Source organism: Rhea pennata, chromosome 1 (assembly GCF_028389875.1).
Source record: "Rhea pennata isolate bPtePen1 chromosome 1, bPtePen1.pri, whole genome shotgun sequence".
Taxonomy (NCBI): Eukaryota; Metazoa; Chordata; class Aves; order Rheiformes; family Rheidae; genus Rhea; species Rhea pennata.
Window position 1 is genome coordinate 76,156,079 of NC_084663.1, and position 14,469 is coordinate 76,170,547.

At 41.2% G+C, this 14,469-nt stretch overlaps 1 protein-coding gene across 1 annotated transcript in view; it reads right to left on the reverse strand.

Annotated features, from left to right (window-relative positions):
* Window positions 1-5,739: 5,739 nt before the first annotated feature.
* Window positions 5,740-14,469, reverse strand: part of EFCAB6 (EF-hand calcium binding domain 6) — a 107,024-nt gene continuing 98,294 nt past the window's right edge. The window contains exons 25-29 of the mRNA XM_062568906.1: window positions 13,819-14,046; window positions 11,762-11,939; window positions 10,727-10,911; window positions 8,136-8,285; window positions 5,740-5,862 (exon numbers count right to left, since the gene is read on the reverse strand). Of these exons, the coding sequence (XP_062424890.1) occupies window positions 5,740-5,862; window positions 8,136-8,285; window positions 10,727-10,911; window positions 11,762-11,939; window positions 13,819-14,046 (864 nt within the window). The remainder of the gene's footprint in view (window positions 5,863-8,135; window positions 8,286-10,726; window positions 10,912-11,761; window positions 11,940-13,818; window positions 14,047-14,469) is intronic.

The window sequence follows — 14,469 nt, forward strand, 5'->3', positions numbered from 1 at the left end:
TGTAGGAGTTAAAAAAAAAAATAAATCATTTAGATAGTTTATTTTTCATTCTCAGTTAGATCAGAACAGTAACATCCACTATTTTAAAAATAACTATTGTGATAGTTGTGTTATATGTTAGGTATTCCAAATAATAGCAATTAATTCTTTAATGAATATGAATTATTAGTTCAGAATGTAAACTGTATGGAATAACAACAGAGGTTAATTCAGGCATGTTGCACTGGATGGGCACACTTCTGCCAAAATAGAAAGGGGACGGGGAAGGAAAGAAGTTCTCATTAAGAGAGACGTTTGAGGCTTCACAACAGTTTTGAGAATAAAAACAAACAAACAAACAAAATCACACTATCGAGATCTTAAATGGGCCTAACCCGAACCCCTCTTGGGCTCAATTCAGTTGCTGAAACATATTTACCTAGTGCAGCTTGAGATGCCCTAGGACACTGGAAACCTCCCCGTGGGGCTGCCTGATGTTAACTGAGGACCTACAGGAGAGGCAGTTAGAGAGGCAGGTGAGAATATCTACTTCATTCGAACACAGTCCCCTTCATTCAGGCAACCAAATCAAGCCCAGCCCTTTACTCATGTGCTAACATGTACGTATTTTTGAAATACACCATTCTATTAATGAAACATGGAATTTCTGCGTATTGGTTTAATACAGGAAAGCATCCTTAAATAATGTAGTTACAATTTCCTGTGTTGATCAAATATGTAAGCACCAATTTCAGAGATTTACAGTAGCCAACAATTTTGGAAAAGAAATCTGGCCAAGGATTTTTTACTACCAGATGCATTTGTTTTAGACTAACGTATACGTTTTGGGGGGCAGGTTTAGCTCAGTTGTTTAGAGCGTGGTGCTGCTAACGCCAAGGTTGTGAGTTCAATCCCCGTATGGGCCACTCGCTTGAGGGTTGGACTCGATGATCTCCAGAGGTCCCTTCCAACCTTATCATTCTATGAAGTCTATGAAAATTACATGAGTCCTAAAACCTATTAGAGAAACAAAATACAGACAGGTGATGATGACAGGACTTTCGACTGTACCAATGAAAATGAATTCAAGAATCATAGAATGCTTGAGGTTGGAAGGGACCTCTGGAGATCATCTAGTCCAAACCGTCTTGCTCAAGCAGGGTCACCTGGAACATGTTAGACAGGGTTGCATCTAGGTGGGTTTTGAAGATCTCCAGAGAAGGAGACTCCACAACCTCTCTGGGCAACCTGATCCAGGGCTCTGTCACTCTCAAAGGAAAGAAATTCCTGCTCACATTCCGGCGGAACTTCCTGTGTTTTGGTTTGTGCCTGTTGCCTCCTGTCCTGTGGCATGGCACCACTGAAATGAGTCTGGCCCCATCCCCTTGACACCCTCCCTTTAGATACTTATACACATTGATAAGATCCCCTCTCAGACTATTTTAAACTAAAGAGGCCCAGCTCTCACAGTCTTTCCTCATAGGACAGATGCTCCAGCCCTCTGATCATCTTTGTAGCCCTACGCTGGACTCTCTCCAGTAGCTCCATATCTCTCTTGTACTGGGGAGACCAGAACTGGACACAGTACTCGAAATGAGGCCTCCCCAGGGCTGAGTAGAGGGGCAGGATCACCTCCCTCCACCTGCTGGCAACACTCTTCCTAATGCACCCCAGGATACCATTGGCCTTCCTGGCCACAAGGGCACATTGCTGGCTCATAGTCCACTTGTCCACAAGGACTCCCAGGTCCTTCTCGGCAGAGCTGCTCTCCAGAAGGTCAGCCCCCAGCCTGTACTGGTGTGTGGAGTTACTCCTCCCGAGATGCAGGACTTTGCACTTGCCCTTGTTGAACCTGATGAGGTTCCTCTCTGCCCAGCTCTCCAGCCTGTCCAGGTCTCTCTGAATGGCAGCACAGCCCTCTGGTGTTATCAGCCACTCCTCCCAGCTTGGGATCATTGGCAAACTTGCTGAGGAGGCACTCTGTCCCCTCATCCAGGTCGTTAATGAAGAAGTTGAACAGGATGGGACCCAGTACTGAGCCCCGGGGGACGCCACTAGCCACAGGCCTCCAACTGGACTCCCACTGATGCCACTGATGACAACCCTCTGAGCTCTGCCTTTCAGCCAGTTCTCAAGCCACCTCACTGTCTACTCGTCTAACCCACACTTCCCGAGCTTCTCTAGGAGGATGTTATGGGAGGCAGTGTCAAAAGCCTTGCTGAAGTCAAGCTACACAACGTCCACTGCTCTCCCCTCATCTACGCAGCCAGTTGTTTCATCCTAGAAGACTGTCAGGTTGGTTAAGCAGGATTTCCCCTTGGTGAATCCTTGCTGATTGCTCCTGATCACCTTCTTTTCCTGCACATGCTTGGAGATTTCATCGAGAATGAGCTGTTCCATCACCCTTCTGGGGATGAAAGTGAGACTGACCAGCCTGTAGTTGCCTGGGTCCTCCTTCTTGCCCTTCTTGAAGATTGGAGTGACATTGGCTTTGTTCTAGTCCTCAGGCACCTCTCCAGTTCTCCATGACTTTTCAAAGATGATGGAGAGTGGCCTGGCAACAACATCCACCAGCTCCCTCAGTACCCATGGATGCATCCCATCTGGGCCCATGGATTTGTGGATATCAAGCTTGCCCAGAAGGTCTCTAATCCTATCCTCCTCAACCAAAGGAAAGTCTTCCCTTCTCCAGACTTTCTCCTTTACATCCAGGCTCTGGGATTCATGAGGGCTGCCCTTAGCAGTGAAGACTGAAGCAAAGAAAGCATTCAGTAACTCTGCCTTCTCTGTATCCTTTGTCACCAGGGCCCCTGCCCCATTCAGTAGTGGGCCCGCATTTTCCCCAGTCTTTCTCTTACTACTGATGTATTTGAAGAAGCCCTTTTTGTTGTCCTTGACATCCCTTGCCAGATTTAATTGCAAGTGGGCCTTAGCCTTCCTTGTTGCATCCCTGCATATTCTGATGACATTCTTATATTCTTCCCATATGGCCTCTCCCCTCTTCCACATTCTGTGTACTTTCTTCTTCTGAGTTTTGCCAAGAGCTCTTTGTTCATCTGTGCAGGTCTCCTGCTCCCTTTGCTGGACTTCTTACTCACAGGGATGCACTGTCCTTGAGCTTGGAGGAAGTGATGCTTGAATGCTAGCCAGCTCTCTTACACCCCCCCCCACTTCCTTGTAGGGCCTATATTTGTCCAAATAGGTCTCTAAAGAACCCAAAGTCTGCTCTCCTGAAATCCAGTCCAGGAGTGCAATCCTACTTATTGGTTTGCTTTCTCCACACAGGATGCTGAACTCCACCATCTCATGGTCTCTGCAGCCAAGGCTGCCCCCAACCTTTACATCTCCAACCAGCCCTTCTTTGTTGGTTAGGACAAGGTCCAGCAGTACACCCTCCTTGTTGGTTCCTCAACCACCTATATCAAAAAACTATCATAGATACTCTGTAGGAGCCTCCTGGACTGTTTTTGTTCCTTGCTGTTTTGTCCTTCCAGCAGATAACAGGGTGGCTGAAGTCCCTATGAGAACCAAGGCCTGCGATCATGAGGCTACATCCAGCTGTCCATAGAAGGCCTCATGGACTTCCTTTTCCTTTCTTCTAGGTGGCCTGTAGTAGGCACCCACAACAGTGTCACCCATGTTGGCCTGCCCTTTAATCTTCACCCATAAGCTCTCAACTCACTCTTCAACCACCTCTAGGCAGAGCTCGATGCATTCCAGTTGCTCTCTCACATAAAGAGCAACTCCACCACCTCGCCCTCCTGGCCAGTCTTTCATAAAAAGCACATAGCCATCCACAACAGCATTCCAGTCATGCGAGCTATCCCAGATGTCTCTGTAACAGCAATGAGATCATGGCCCTGCGACTGCACACAGATCTCTAATTCTTTCTGTTTATTCCCCATGATGCATGCATTGGTGTACAGGCTTTTCATAGAGGTAGTTGTGCATACAGGTTTCCCAGGTGGGGTACAAGGGGATCCCCCATAGCCATGTCTCATATGCACTTCCCCAGCTGCATGGACCCACTGGAGGCCTCCTGACTTGAGCTGTGTTTGCTGACTACCCTCTCTCTATAACTCTTTCCTTCCCCACATCCTTCCTAGTTTAAAGCCCTCTTTACCAGGCTGGCCAATCTGTTGTTGGCAGAGACATGTGTGCCTTGCTTAGTAAGGTGGATATCATCTCTCCCCATCAGTTACTGATCTTCAGACAGGGTCCCATGACTGCAGAAACCAAAACCCTATTGCCAACACCAGCGGTGCAGCCAGTTGTTAACTTGGAAAATCCATCTACTCCTTCTCCTATCCTTCCACCTCATTGGCAGGATTGAGGAGGAGATCACCTGCGCTCCCAGGCCCTTGACCACCATCCCCAGAGCTCTGAAATCCTGCTTGATCATTTCCAATTTGCCTTTGGTATCATTAGCACTCATGTGAAAGAGCAGTACAGGGTGGTAGCTTGACGTGCAGACAAGCCTTGGCAGTCTTTCAATGACATCTCATATATGAGCCCCTGGCAGGCAGCAAACCTCTATAGACAAGAGGTCAAGCCAGCAGATAGGTGCCTTCATTCCCCGCAGCATGGAGTCACCCACAACAATCACTCACTTTTTCCCAAGTGTTCCCACAAGACACAGGCTCTGTTGGCCCAGTTGCTTCCCTTGAAGCCAAGTCCAGCTCCTCCTCATCCTCAAGGGCACTAAACCAGTTCTTCAACTGGAAGTGTAAGTCTTCAGGAGGAGTAGAGGCCTTTCTCCTTCCATGAGAAGTGACCAGTTTCCAGCCTTAGAACTAGAACTAGAAAGTGATATATTTGTCTAACAAATCTTCAGCAAAGGTAAGTGTTTAAGTGCTGATATAATCCCAGGAAGCAGGCACTAATGATCATATATCCTTTCATTATCACAACAGTTCAACAGTCAAAACAATTATCTTTTAATTTCCTTGTCAAGATCAAAATATCTCACAAGATACTCAAACATAACTTTTTTGAATGGGGGAAACTCAGCAGAGGGTTTACTTGCAATTTACTGCTTATTACATAATAAAATACGTATTATCCTTAAAAAACAAACTTCAAAGCTAGCACTGGGAATATACCTCTGCAGTTAAGAAGCCAAAGCTGTTTAGTAAAGTAGTTTATTTTTTCAACTGCACTGAAGGGTGTAGAATAGCTTTAACAGAAAAAGGTGCCATGTCCATGCACAATTGGCATCTGCTCAAGTTTCAAAGGTCATTCCATGTTAACATGTAATGTCATTGGCAATACAAATATGGCACTGCATGATCAAGTAGAAGAAAAAGATAGATTGTGGACAGGATGATTTTTTTGAATAACGAAGGATAATAAACTAAAAGTAATACATTTGGAAAATTACAATTGAGGAAATTGAATAGTATGCCTTATAAACCTCTTTACTGAAGTTAGAGTGTGTCATTAATAAAATGCAAAAAAATTTTAAAAAGAAATTTCGTAAATGCATTGCTTTTGGATGTCTTAGGAAGCATTATTTTGACATCGTTAATTGCTGTCTTTTTCTTTTTTGATAAATGGATTATGCAAAATTAATTCCCTCACTATGTAGATTTAATCCACAACACAGGACCACTCTGTCAGAATTGTAAAGTATTTTGAGGTTTCTAATGAATAGATACAAAAAAGCCATACTCAATTAATTTATTAGTTTGAAATTCAAAATTATAAATCAGACACTCTCTTTATCTACTTTATCTACAGCTTCCTGCATTTGACCAAATCCTACTGTAAAAATGCCCGGAGAAAATCATTATAGGATATTTTTGAAGACAGAGTTTTATCATAATATTCCAAGATGTTAAATAACTCTTCTTCAGTTAAGTTAATGCAGTACTCACGAAGAACCTGCAAAAGACAGAAACAATAAAATATATTCCAATGCTTTGGACTAGTAAAAAGGAAAAAAAAATCAATTTATCTCACTAAAATTTCTTTACAAAATAGCTTGGTGATTCTGCTCTACTCAGTCTTAGGTTTCTTGGAATATTTGAAAATCAAATCCTCCCTATTCTCTCTTAGTTTTCCAATGCTAATATTGACTTGGTATACCAAGAGGTAAAATAATCTTCCTTTCTACCCTCCTTGAATGATCTGAATTCTCTGCATCCAGAGAAAAAGAGGGAATAATCCAGTCCCTCAAACTGTGCAAACCTGTATGTATGCAATAATGCTCATGAGGCCCTCTGGGCTTTTAGTTCTCCAGAGACAAATGCTCGGCCTACAAGCACTCTTTCTGAACTCTCCCCTGAGAACTCAACTTGACCAGGGAGCATCTGGTTCAGCAGATGTTAAAAGCCAAGTTACATATCTGCATCTTTCAAAAAATCCACCCAGTGCAATTTGCAGCCACCAATTCTCTGACATGAAAGGTAATGTGTTAATTTCTGAAGATTAAGTCTGGTTTTATAGGCACTTGGGAACTTAAGTCCTGAAAGCTACCATCAACCATTGACTATGTGTCCTTGAGTGCTGTGCCATTTTGTCATTGGTTTTCTAGCAAACTCAGATTAGTTTCCCCTTTTCCCTCTTAACTCAGCATCTGAAACTGCCTTAGGGACCCCTTGCGGATAATACAGTCATGATGCTGTTGTTACTGAAGGTAGGAGAGCGCTGCTATTTCAGTACATTAAGTTACCTAGGAGATAAAGGAATCCATATCCTCTACAAATCCTTTGCTATCTTATCAAACAGCAAAAAAAATCTTTGTAGTATTCTGGAATCAGGGAGTGCGTCTTGATCTAGATCCATGTGGAGGTTATTTGGTTGACCGGGTTTTCTGTGTACGTGTTTTGCTTAAATTGTTGTAGGAAGCTTGATTTCAAAGCCATTGACATTGCTTTAACTGGAAATAGTAATCATCATATGTCCTAGATAAACATGGCAATTTAAAAGAAAATGCAGTGGGCCTGATCTTCATTCCTCCTCTGGTCTGATGAGGCAGTACCTAAGCACTCAGAAAGCTGCAGTGATAGACATAGAACCTCAGGCATAAATATATATGACATAACTACCTTGATACATCTTGCTGCTCAGCCTTCATAAAGGGGCAGGCAGGTATAAAGAGTTCGGCTATGTAGTAGGGCCAGAGTATATCTTGTTCCCACTAAACATAAACAAGTAAAGAATTACAAAAAGAAATTCTGTGACAGGTACAATCTCACAGGTCTTAGACTGGTTCTAAATTATGCCAGGCAACAAGCTGGCTTCCCTCACTCCAGAGGCAGGGGAGCTTCCAATTACACCTTTTAATTCTGCATACTGCAGTTCAGCATTTGCTTACTGGGACTGAGCATCCTGTCCACTGGTTGGTCATTCTCTAAAGCAGCAGTGATACCAAGTGGTGTCCTAATGGATACAGCATCACACGGGTTTAGGGCCCCATATGATCTTTTTTTTTTTTTTTTTTTTTTTGGCAACGGAATTGCAAAGATTTAAAATCTACAACAGATTGAGATTATTATTTCTAGTTAAAGCAATGTCAAAGACTTTGAAATCAATAAAGCTGAGGCTAAACAAAAATCAAACTCCTTATGGATCTAGATGAAGAAGCAATTTCCAATTCAAGGATTACAGGTGCATTTTTGCTGTTTGAGGAGATGCGAATGTTAAAATACTTGCAGAAGATATTGTCCTGCCTAATACAATAATACGATACACACAGAAAAGCAGAAAGAGAAACCAGAGACAGAGACTCTCAAATGATGAGTACTTGAGTTTGCTCTACATTTAGAAGGGAACACACCAATTCACAGGGGTCACACTGGGTCACGGGATCCTGAAGCTGTAGCAGTGACTGAAAGGAGACCTGCCAAGGGATTCATTCTATGCAGTCAACACTCTATTTCCAGCTGCGTATTTAAACTCTGTATAGGGAGAGATTTTCTCATTTGTATCTAAGCTGCTATTGTAGGACCCTACCAAGACCACAGTGCTCAAGGAGGTGTATACATATGTGGAGACAGATTACCATGAGTAATGCTCAGAGCTAAAATCGCAGGCAAAAGCCAGGATGACTTTATACACTCAGGTTCAGTACCATTTTTCAGAAAACTTTCAGTTAGGAAGCTTAGATTAGACTACAGTAATTGTCTGACTGTTAATTGCTAAATGCAACTTACTTGTCTAAAATCTGGAATACTTAACAATCCAGTTCGACTTTCATCGTAAGATTTAAAAGTTCGCCTCATTGGCCTCCAGCAGTGCAGGATCTGGGGCTGAATTCTCAACATTGCACTGAAGAATGATGTGGTTTGTGGTCCAGGACTCAGCTGACAAAGTTGGATGAGAAACACTAGCATTTACTAATATCATGAACACAACCGTGCATGACTATAATGCAGAATGAGAAGGTGTTAGAATGAAATACTGAATAAACCTGTGTTAGGCTGCTTGAATACTTGTTTACAAATTATTGCAAGATACTGTTTACATGAGATTATTTTAACCTGTAACATTTTCATATTCTTGGGAAGTGTAGATGATATACTTAATCACTTTCAAAGTCCTAAATTTTTATTATTTGAATCTGATTCTGAGGTCAGTGTTATTTCTAAGATCTCAGTGTTTTCACATGTATTATACCTGTCCCTGTTTCAACACCCTCTTTCAGTCACTCTCAGTTCTCTGTGGTGTTCATTTTTCAGAGTGAAATTCTTGCTAAAAAGTGACTGAATACATAAGCCAACTGTTGGAGCAGTAGAGTACTTAAGAAAAATAAAACACCACTCCATGTTTTTCCTAGCACATAGAATACCTTGTGACCAATTTTTTAATATTTGTACAGTTCAACAGCTGGAACAAGAGTTAATTTTTATTGGGAAATGTTGTCTCTTTTGTGTTAGCCTCACTAAACTTGTTACATTGTTGAACCTTGAACACATGAAGTGTGAAACTATTCATTATGGCAAAATTCAATCCACTTGTACAAACCCATAATATTTGCGTTATGATTAAGTGACTTGGGAAAAGTCAGCAAGCCTGAATTCACTGACAGTGTCTAGATCTCCTGTGCCGCCCTCTTTCTACAGCTTCATCTCATTCTCCCTCCACACTCTCCTGGTATTATTATAGTAATTGGGTTAAGTCAATAGCACCCCATTTGTGCCAGTTGCACATGCCACTAGCACCTTTACAAATGTCTCAGTGTGAAGGAAATGTACGGTTGATTTTACTCATCTGCTACCTGGACATAGATGCCATGCTGCACCTATATGTTTCGTGAGAGGCCTAGGCACAAGCTGCAGTGTCTTTCTCTGCTCTTGGTGTGTTCCTCCTTCAGAATAAGTAGCTGAGGAAGGAGTGGATACAAGAATAATACAGTCTGCCACTCAGAATACTGAGTACCCCTGTGGTCTGAAGGGAGAGAAAGAGCATTTTACAGTGACTGTAAGAATTCAGGTTGTTTTCATAGCTCAGTGCCAGGGTGCCTCCATGAAGCCCTAGACCGCTGATTCTCTCAGGCTTTTGGGAAAGAGAAGTAGTTGTGGCTGCCACAAGAAAAAGGTTTTTTTTTTTTTTATTATACCTTTTGATGTATATCTGTATACTTATTAGGTGGAATGGGTTGAGCAATCTACGAGGAAATTTCACTTTGAATATTACATTATATAAAGATGCTCAGAACTTGGACTGAACTCCTCATTATGTTTTCTGAATAGAATAAATAAAAATGATTTGAGACAACAGCATAGGGGCTTAAAAATTACTGTGTTATCCACTCCAGAATACTGGGATGGAATTTTACAGCATCACATTTGTGTATAAAGGAAACCTTATGTAAGATAATGAAATTCTTTGATGCAAAACTTAATAGTTTTACCTTACTCTCTCTACTGGCAGTGAATACTTGATATTTCCTAATGATACTCTCTTCCTACCTTGGTAGCAATCTGTTCCACAGTTCCACAGATGAAAACAGTTCAGTAATGTAATTTCTCCATAAAATGCTGCTACTAACCATATCTAAGCTAATTAGGCACAGTCAGAAACAGGCTAAAAATGTAGCAAGCTTGCTGAATGAGCAGATTTGGAATCTGGCAGTGTTCCTACTTCATAACTTGACTGGAAACACTTGTTCTGTGTTTCTTCTGATCTTTTCTGCCCTAGACTGGTACCATGGTCAAGGGGGAACAGGCCATGTGTAGCTGTCTTGCTGGGATTCCCTTGTCTTTTCATTGCAGCTTGTGGAGAGGATATGTATGACGGGGAGAGCTGTAAGGGCATAATGTGTGCTGACTAATCATAGCTATTAGATTCTTTTTAGAGACCATTAACAACACTGCAAGTGCAAGTTTCCTCTGAATTCTTCCTACAGTGCTCATGTGGAGTGGAGGCATAGCACACTGACAGTATCTCCAGCTGGGGCTGTCCCAAGAGACATCTACTGCAATTTTTATTTCTAGATGATTTTATTTAGCTCAAAGAGTCTTCAAACTTCAGCTCCCATGTTTTCTATTTCTAAACGCTATGCAGGTTTTAGCAAATTTATCATATAACCTGGATATGCAGAGCATGATCCCAAGGAGTTAAATCCTCTAACTGAAGGAGATACCAAATGAGTATTAGGCAACTAATATCACAGAATTAAACAGGAAAATGTTGGAAAGTCCCTGCATAAATTGACTATAGATTCAGGCCATGAAATATTCTGTCACTGCAGCAAAAATTGGAAAAAATATATAATTTTAATTTTTAAAAGCTTTATACATACTGGTATTTGCGGCTTCTGTATAATCATCCTTTGTAGCAAGGAGGTTTCCCGGGGCTTTAAAAACAAGATGCAGCTCTGAAGGAAGTCACAGTACGCAAATTTTCCATCGTTCTTGAAATCATATTTTTTTGTAATTTGTTTAACTTCCTCTTCACTTAAATTCAACTTGAACTTCTCTGCTACATCTGAAATAACACAGAAATGCAAAAAATGTATTCATTTTGTCACTCTTAAAAATAGCCCAAAATTGTATTCCATGGACAACTTTTAGTGGAGCTATGTTGGCAGGCAGTGACTGCTGCATAAACATGTTATGCATGTCTTGCGCTGTGAAGAGCTACATGTATATGCGTATGCTTATAGACATGGCAATTCACACTGAACAAGGTTTTAGCTGATTGATAACATGTTATTTTAAATGCACCAGTACTTCTTGATATTAACTGTGATAAAAGTTCTGATACGCTAACAACGTGTTCCCTCACCTAGGGTTTTACATTTGATTATTCAGGTGCATACAGTCTTATTACATGTGCAAATGTCCTATATGAAGGCACAGAAGATCATCCCTCTAGAAGAGAACACAACAGAACAGCAGCATAGCTCAGACGTTACAAGGCTAAAATCCATGGTCTTTCAAAATTAGCAGGCCCTCAGCCACCAAGACTAGTGCAACCAGGATTTCACCATAAGCACATACAAAGCACGAGGAAAAAGTCTGGTAAATATTTTTATTTACATTTCTCCAGTCCCACAAAGGACTAGTGTTTTGGGAGGTGATCAGCCATCCTGTATATATGTCATGAGTACCAACAGGCAAGGTGGTACTCTCCTTTTCCAAGGAATAGCTAATTCCGAGTAAGAATGTTTTGCACCCAAGGCTACTTTAAGCTATTCTTGCTCTGCTATAGCAGGATGGAGCAGTCATGCAGTAGATGCCACTTGCCAGGGCCAGACGTTCCTATGGCTGGGACACCAGAGAGAAAATGAAGCGCATCTTAGAATGAATAAAACGTTTTTCAGATGGTAACAAACCTAGGAAGTCTGACATTGGGATTTCTCCTTGCTTACTGACATCCTTCTCTTTGCACTCTTTCAGTATTCTTCTCCAGGAATGCTTGATATTCTTTCTTATCTTATTTTCTATTGGTTCACAGTTAAGGATAAGTCCAGAACATGCTGCTGTTGTCTGAGGACGGCTGGATGCTGGTATCTAAAAGAAGGAGGTAATGGTAATTTTTCCTCCCAAGTTTTACTGGCTGTTTAGACAAAACACCAAATGACAAATTCAGTTTCTAGTCTTTCATATTGGAGTTTAATGTAGCTTTTAAGCCATTTCTAAGTCTGGTTTGATTTGTGTCTGTGGAACTGCAGGTAAAAATGGTACAATAACTCCTGGTGTCAAAATGACACTATTCATTTAATAAGCCTTGACTACTTTTTCTTGATTTTACTTAATTTGTAATTTAGTTACAGTTTCTCCAAACTATTTCTTGTTAAATGACAGATACTGTGTTCCAAAAAGATAACCTATTTAATACTATCTCACAAAAGACAGATCAATGTAAAGTCACTGGATAATGAAATAATGGTGTTTTGATTTATTACTGGGAGAACCCAAAACTACTGTGGCTACACGCAGCGCTATAGCAAAAAATAACATGAGAGGACCCTGGCGTGTGGTGTTTTTCTGATTGCTTCCTAAGCAGTGCTATGGGGTGAGCTGGAAGCAAAGCCTCATCTTACCACAGCATGATACACGTGCAAGTATTTACACTTCTAGATCCAACATATAATCCCATATTTAGTGAGACTTCCTAGTGCCTTCTTGGGGATGTCCCTGGGGCAGACTTGCTGAGGCCTTACACACCTCTCCATGCAATGCTGCCAGGGCATTTATTCACTCAGAATCAGTTGATCCTTGTCCAGTCAGGATCAAGTTCAGGCTGTCCAGAGGCTTTCCAACAGCCATGAGTTTTAGGAGACTTGAGTTATAGTGTCCAATTTATCATCCACTGAGAGTATGAAGAGTTTTCCATTGCTTTCTGTAAAAACCGGATCAAAGCATGAAGGATGGGTGTAACTAATTGTCCGGACCTTTTAAGAAAGAACCTACAGGTAATGCGATAATTAATTACCAGTGGGCCAATGTTTAGACCAGCCCTCTGGACAAGCTGTTCGTATCTTTAATTTGTTCAATCTTTTATTTCTTTCTTAATAGCTAAACATCTCGTGTAGAAGGAGTAAGAAAAATCCAAGAACATTTGGAGCACTGAATAATTTTAAATGTTGTATTTTTCTGTTGCAAGTTTGGCTGTAGCCAAAGAACGAGGAATACATACTGCAACCTCAAGAAGATTATTTCATTTTCATACCCATAACAATTTTCTCACCTTTCTGTGAATTCCACTACTTGTGGAAGATGACAGCATGGAAGTTCAGGCAACCCATGAGCTTCAATGACATGAACTATAGGTACAGATGCAGAGCTGAAACAAAACTACTGCCTTTCTTATCCACTTCTCCTGCCTCTCTCAGACCACTGGCCTTCATGGCAAGACTGCCAGTTAGACTATCAGTCACTGACAGCTGTAATTTGTCACCCACCAGAAGGCAGAGCAAGATGATGAGAATGTTTTTGGCCAGCAAACATCATTTGGAAAATGGCAACTGCCAGTCATGCCTAGCTTTAGCAGATGACCACAGATAAAGGGTTTATATTTGTTGCTTTTGCAGCCATTGAGCCTTTGAAACTTCACCTGTTTAATTTGTTCTCAAAAATTTGACTGCTTAAATAGTATTGCAAATTTTATTTGCAATAAGCAAGGTAACAAGGTATGTTACTGGTATAAACTAACATAAATTCTTTGACTTCAGCAGAGTTACACTAACTACCTGGCCCAATTTTTGCTGTTGTAACACAGTTTGCAAATTACTATGCTTGCTTATTAACAGATGTTTGTTACAGATGTTTGTTTGCCTGATCTCATGGGCAATTGATAGAAATGCCTTCACTGAGTTCCACGGAGATTATTTTCAGCCTACGCACAGAAATGAAATTCCAGAAAATTCCTAAAATGTCTGTCACTTACTCTTTTTTGCCCTTCCAGAGAAGATGATGTCTTGGGACGTTCACGCTGAGAAGATACCTGTGGCTCCAGCAAGGCACCAATCACTGGCTTGGTAGAAGACGCAGAATTAGTTGCACTGGAAGTGCTTGATGGCATCGTTATAAGTTCTGAGCTAAACTTCTTCAAAAAGTCCTGATACTTCAACCGGCCACCAGCACTGACATCCACTGTGTTCCAAAGATTTTCAAACTAATAAAGATGCAAAAGATGACTTTTGTAAATGATAGTTCAGAAACAAAAACTAGAATCCCCAACATATTGAAAAGAAAGGGAGAAGATGGCTTGGCATAGAAGGAATCCTAGGATCCACCTTATTAAAAAAAATTATGGCTTCTCTGCAGAAGCCTGCACAAGGCTAGGAAAGGAATGAAAATGTATTTCTGCAAGATGATTTTTAATTGAGTTGGGCCCTTAGTAAGCTGTTTAAATGACTAAATCTTGTGATTAGATGCAGTGATTGAGTTGCAGTATAGAAGAGTAACATTTTAACATGATATGTAAATCAAATACATGGTGCACCGATATCCTAAGTACCATTGAGGCAACTTTCTCATGCTATCAGGTGCACATAAGTTCTACTACCATCTCAATAGGCTGTTCAAGTTCCTCAGT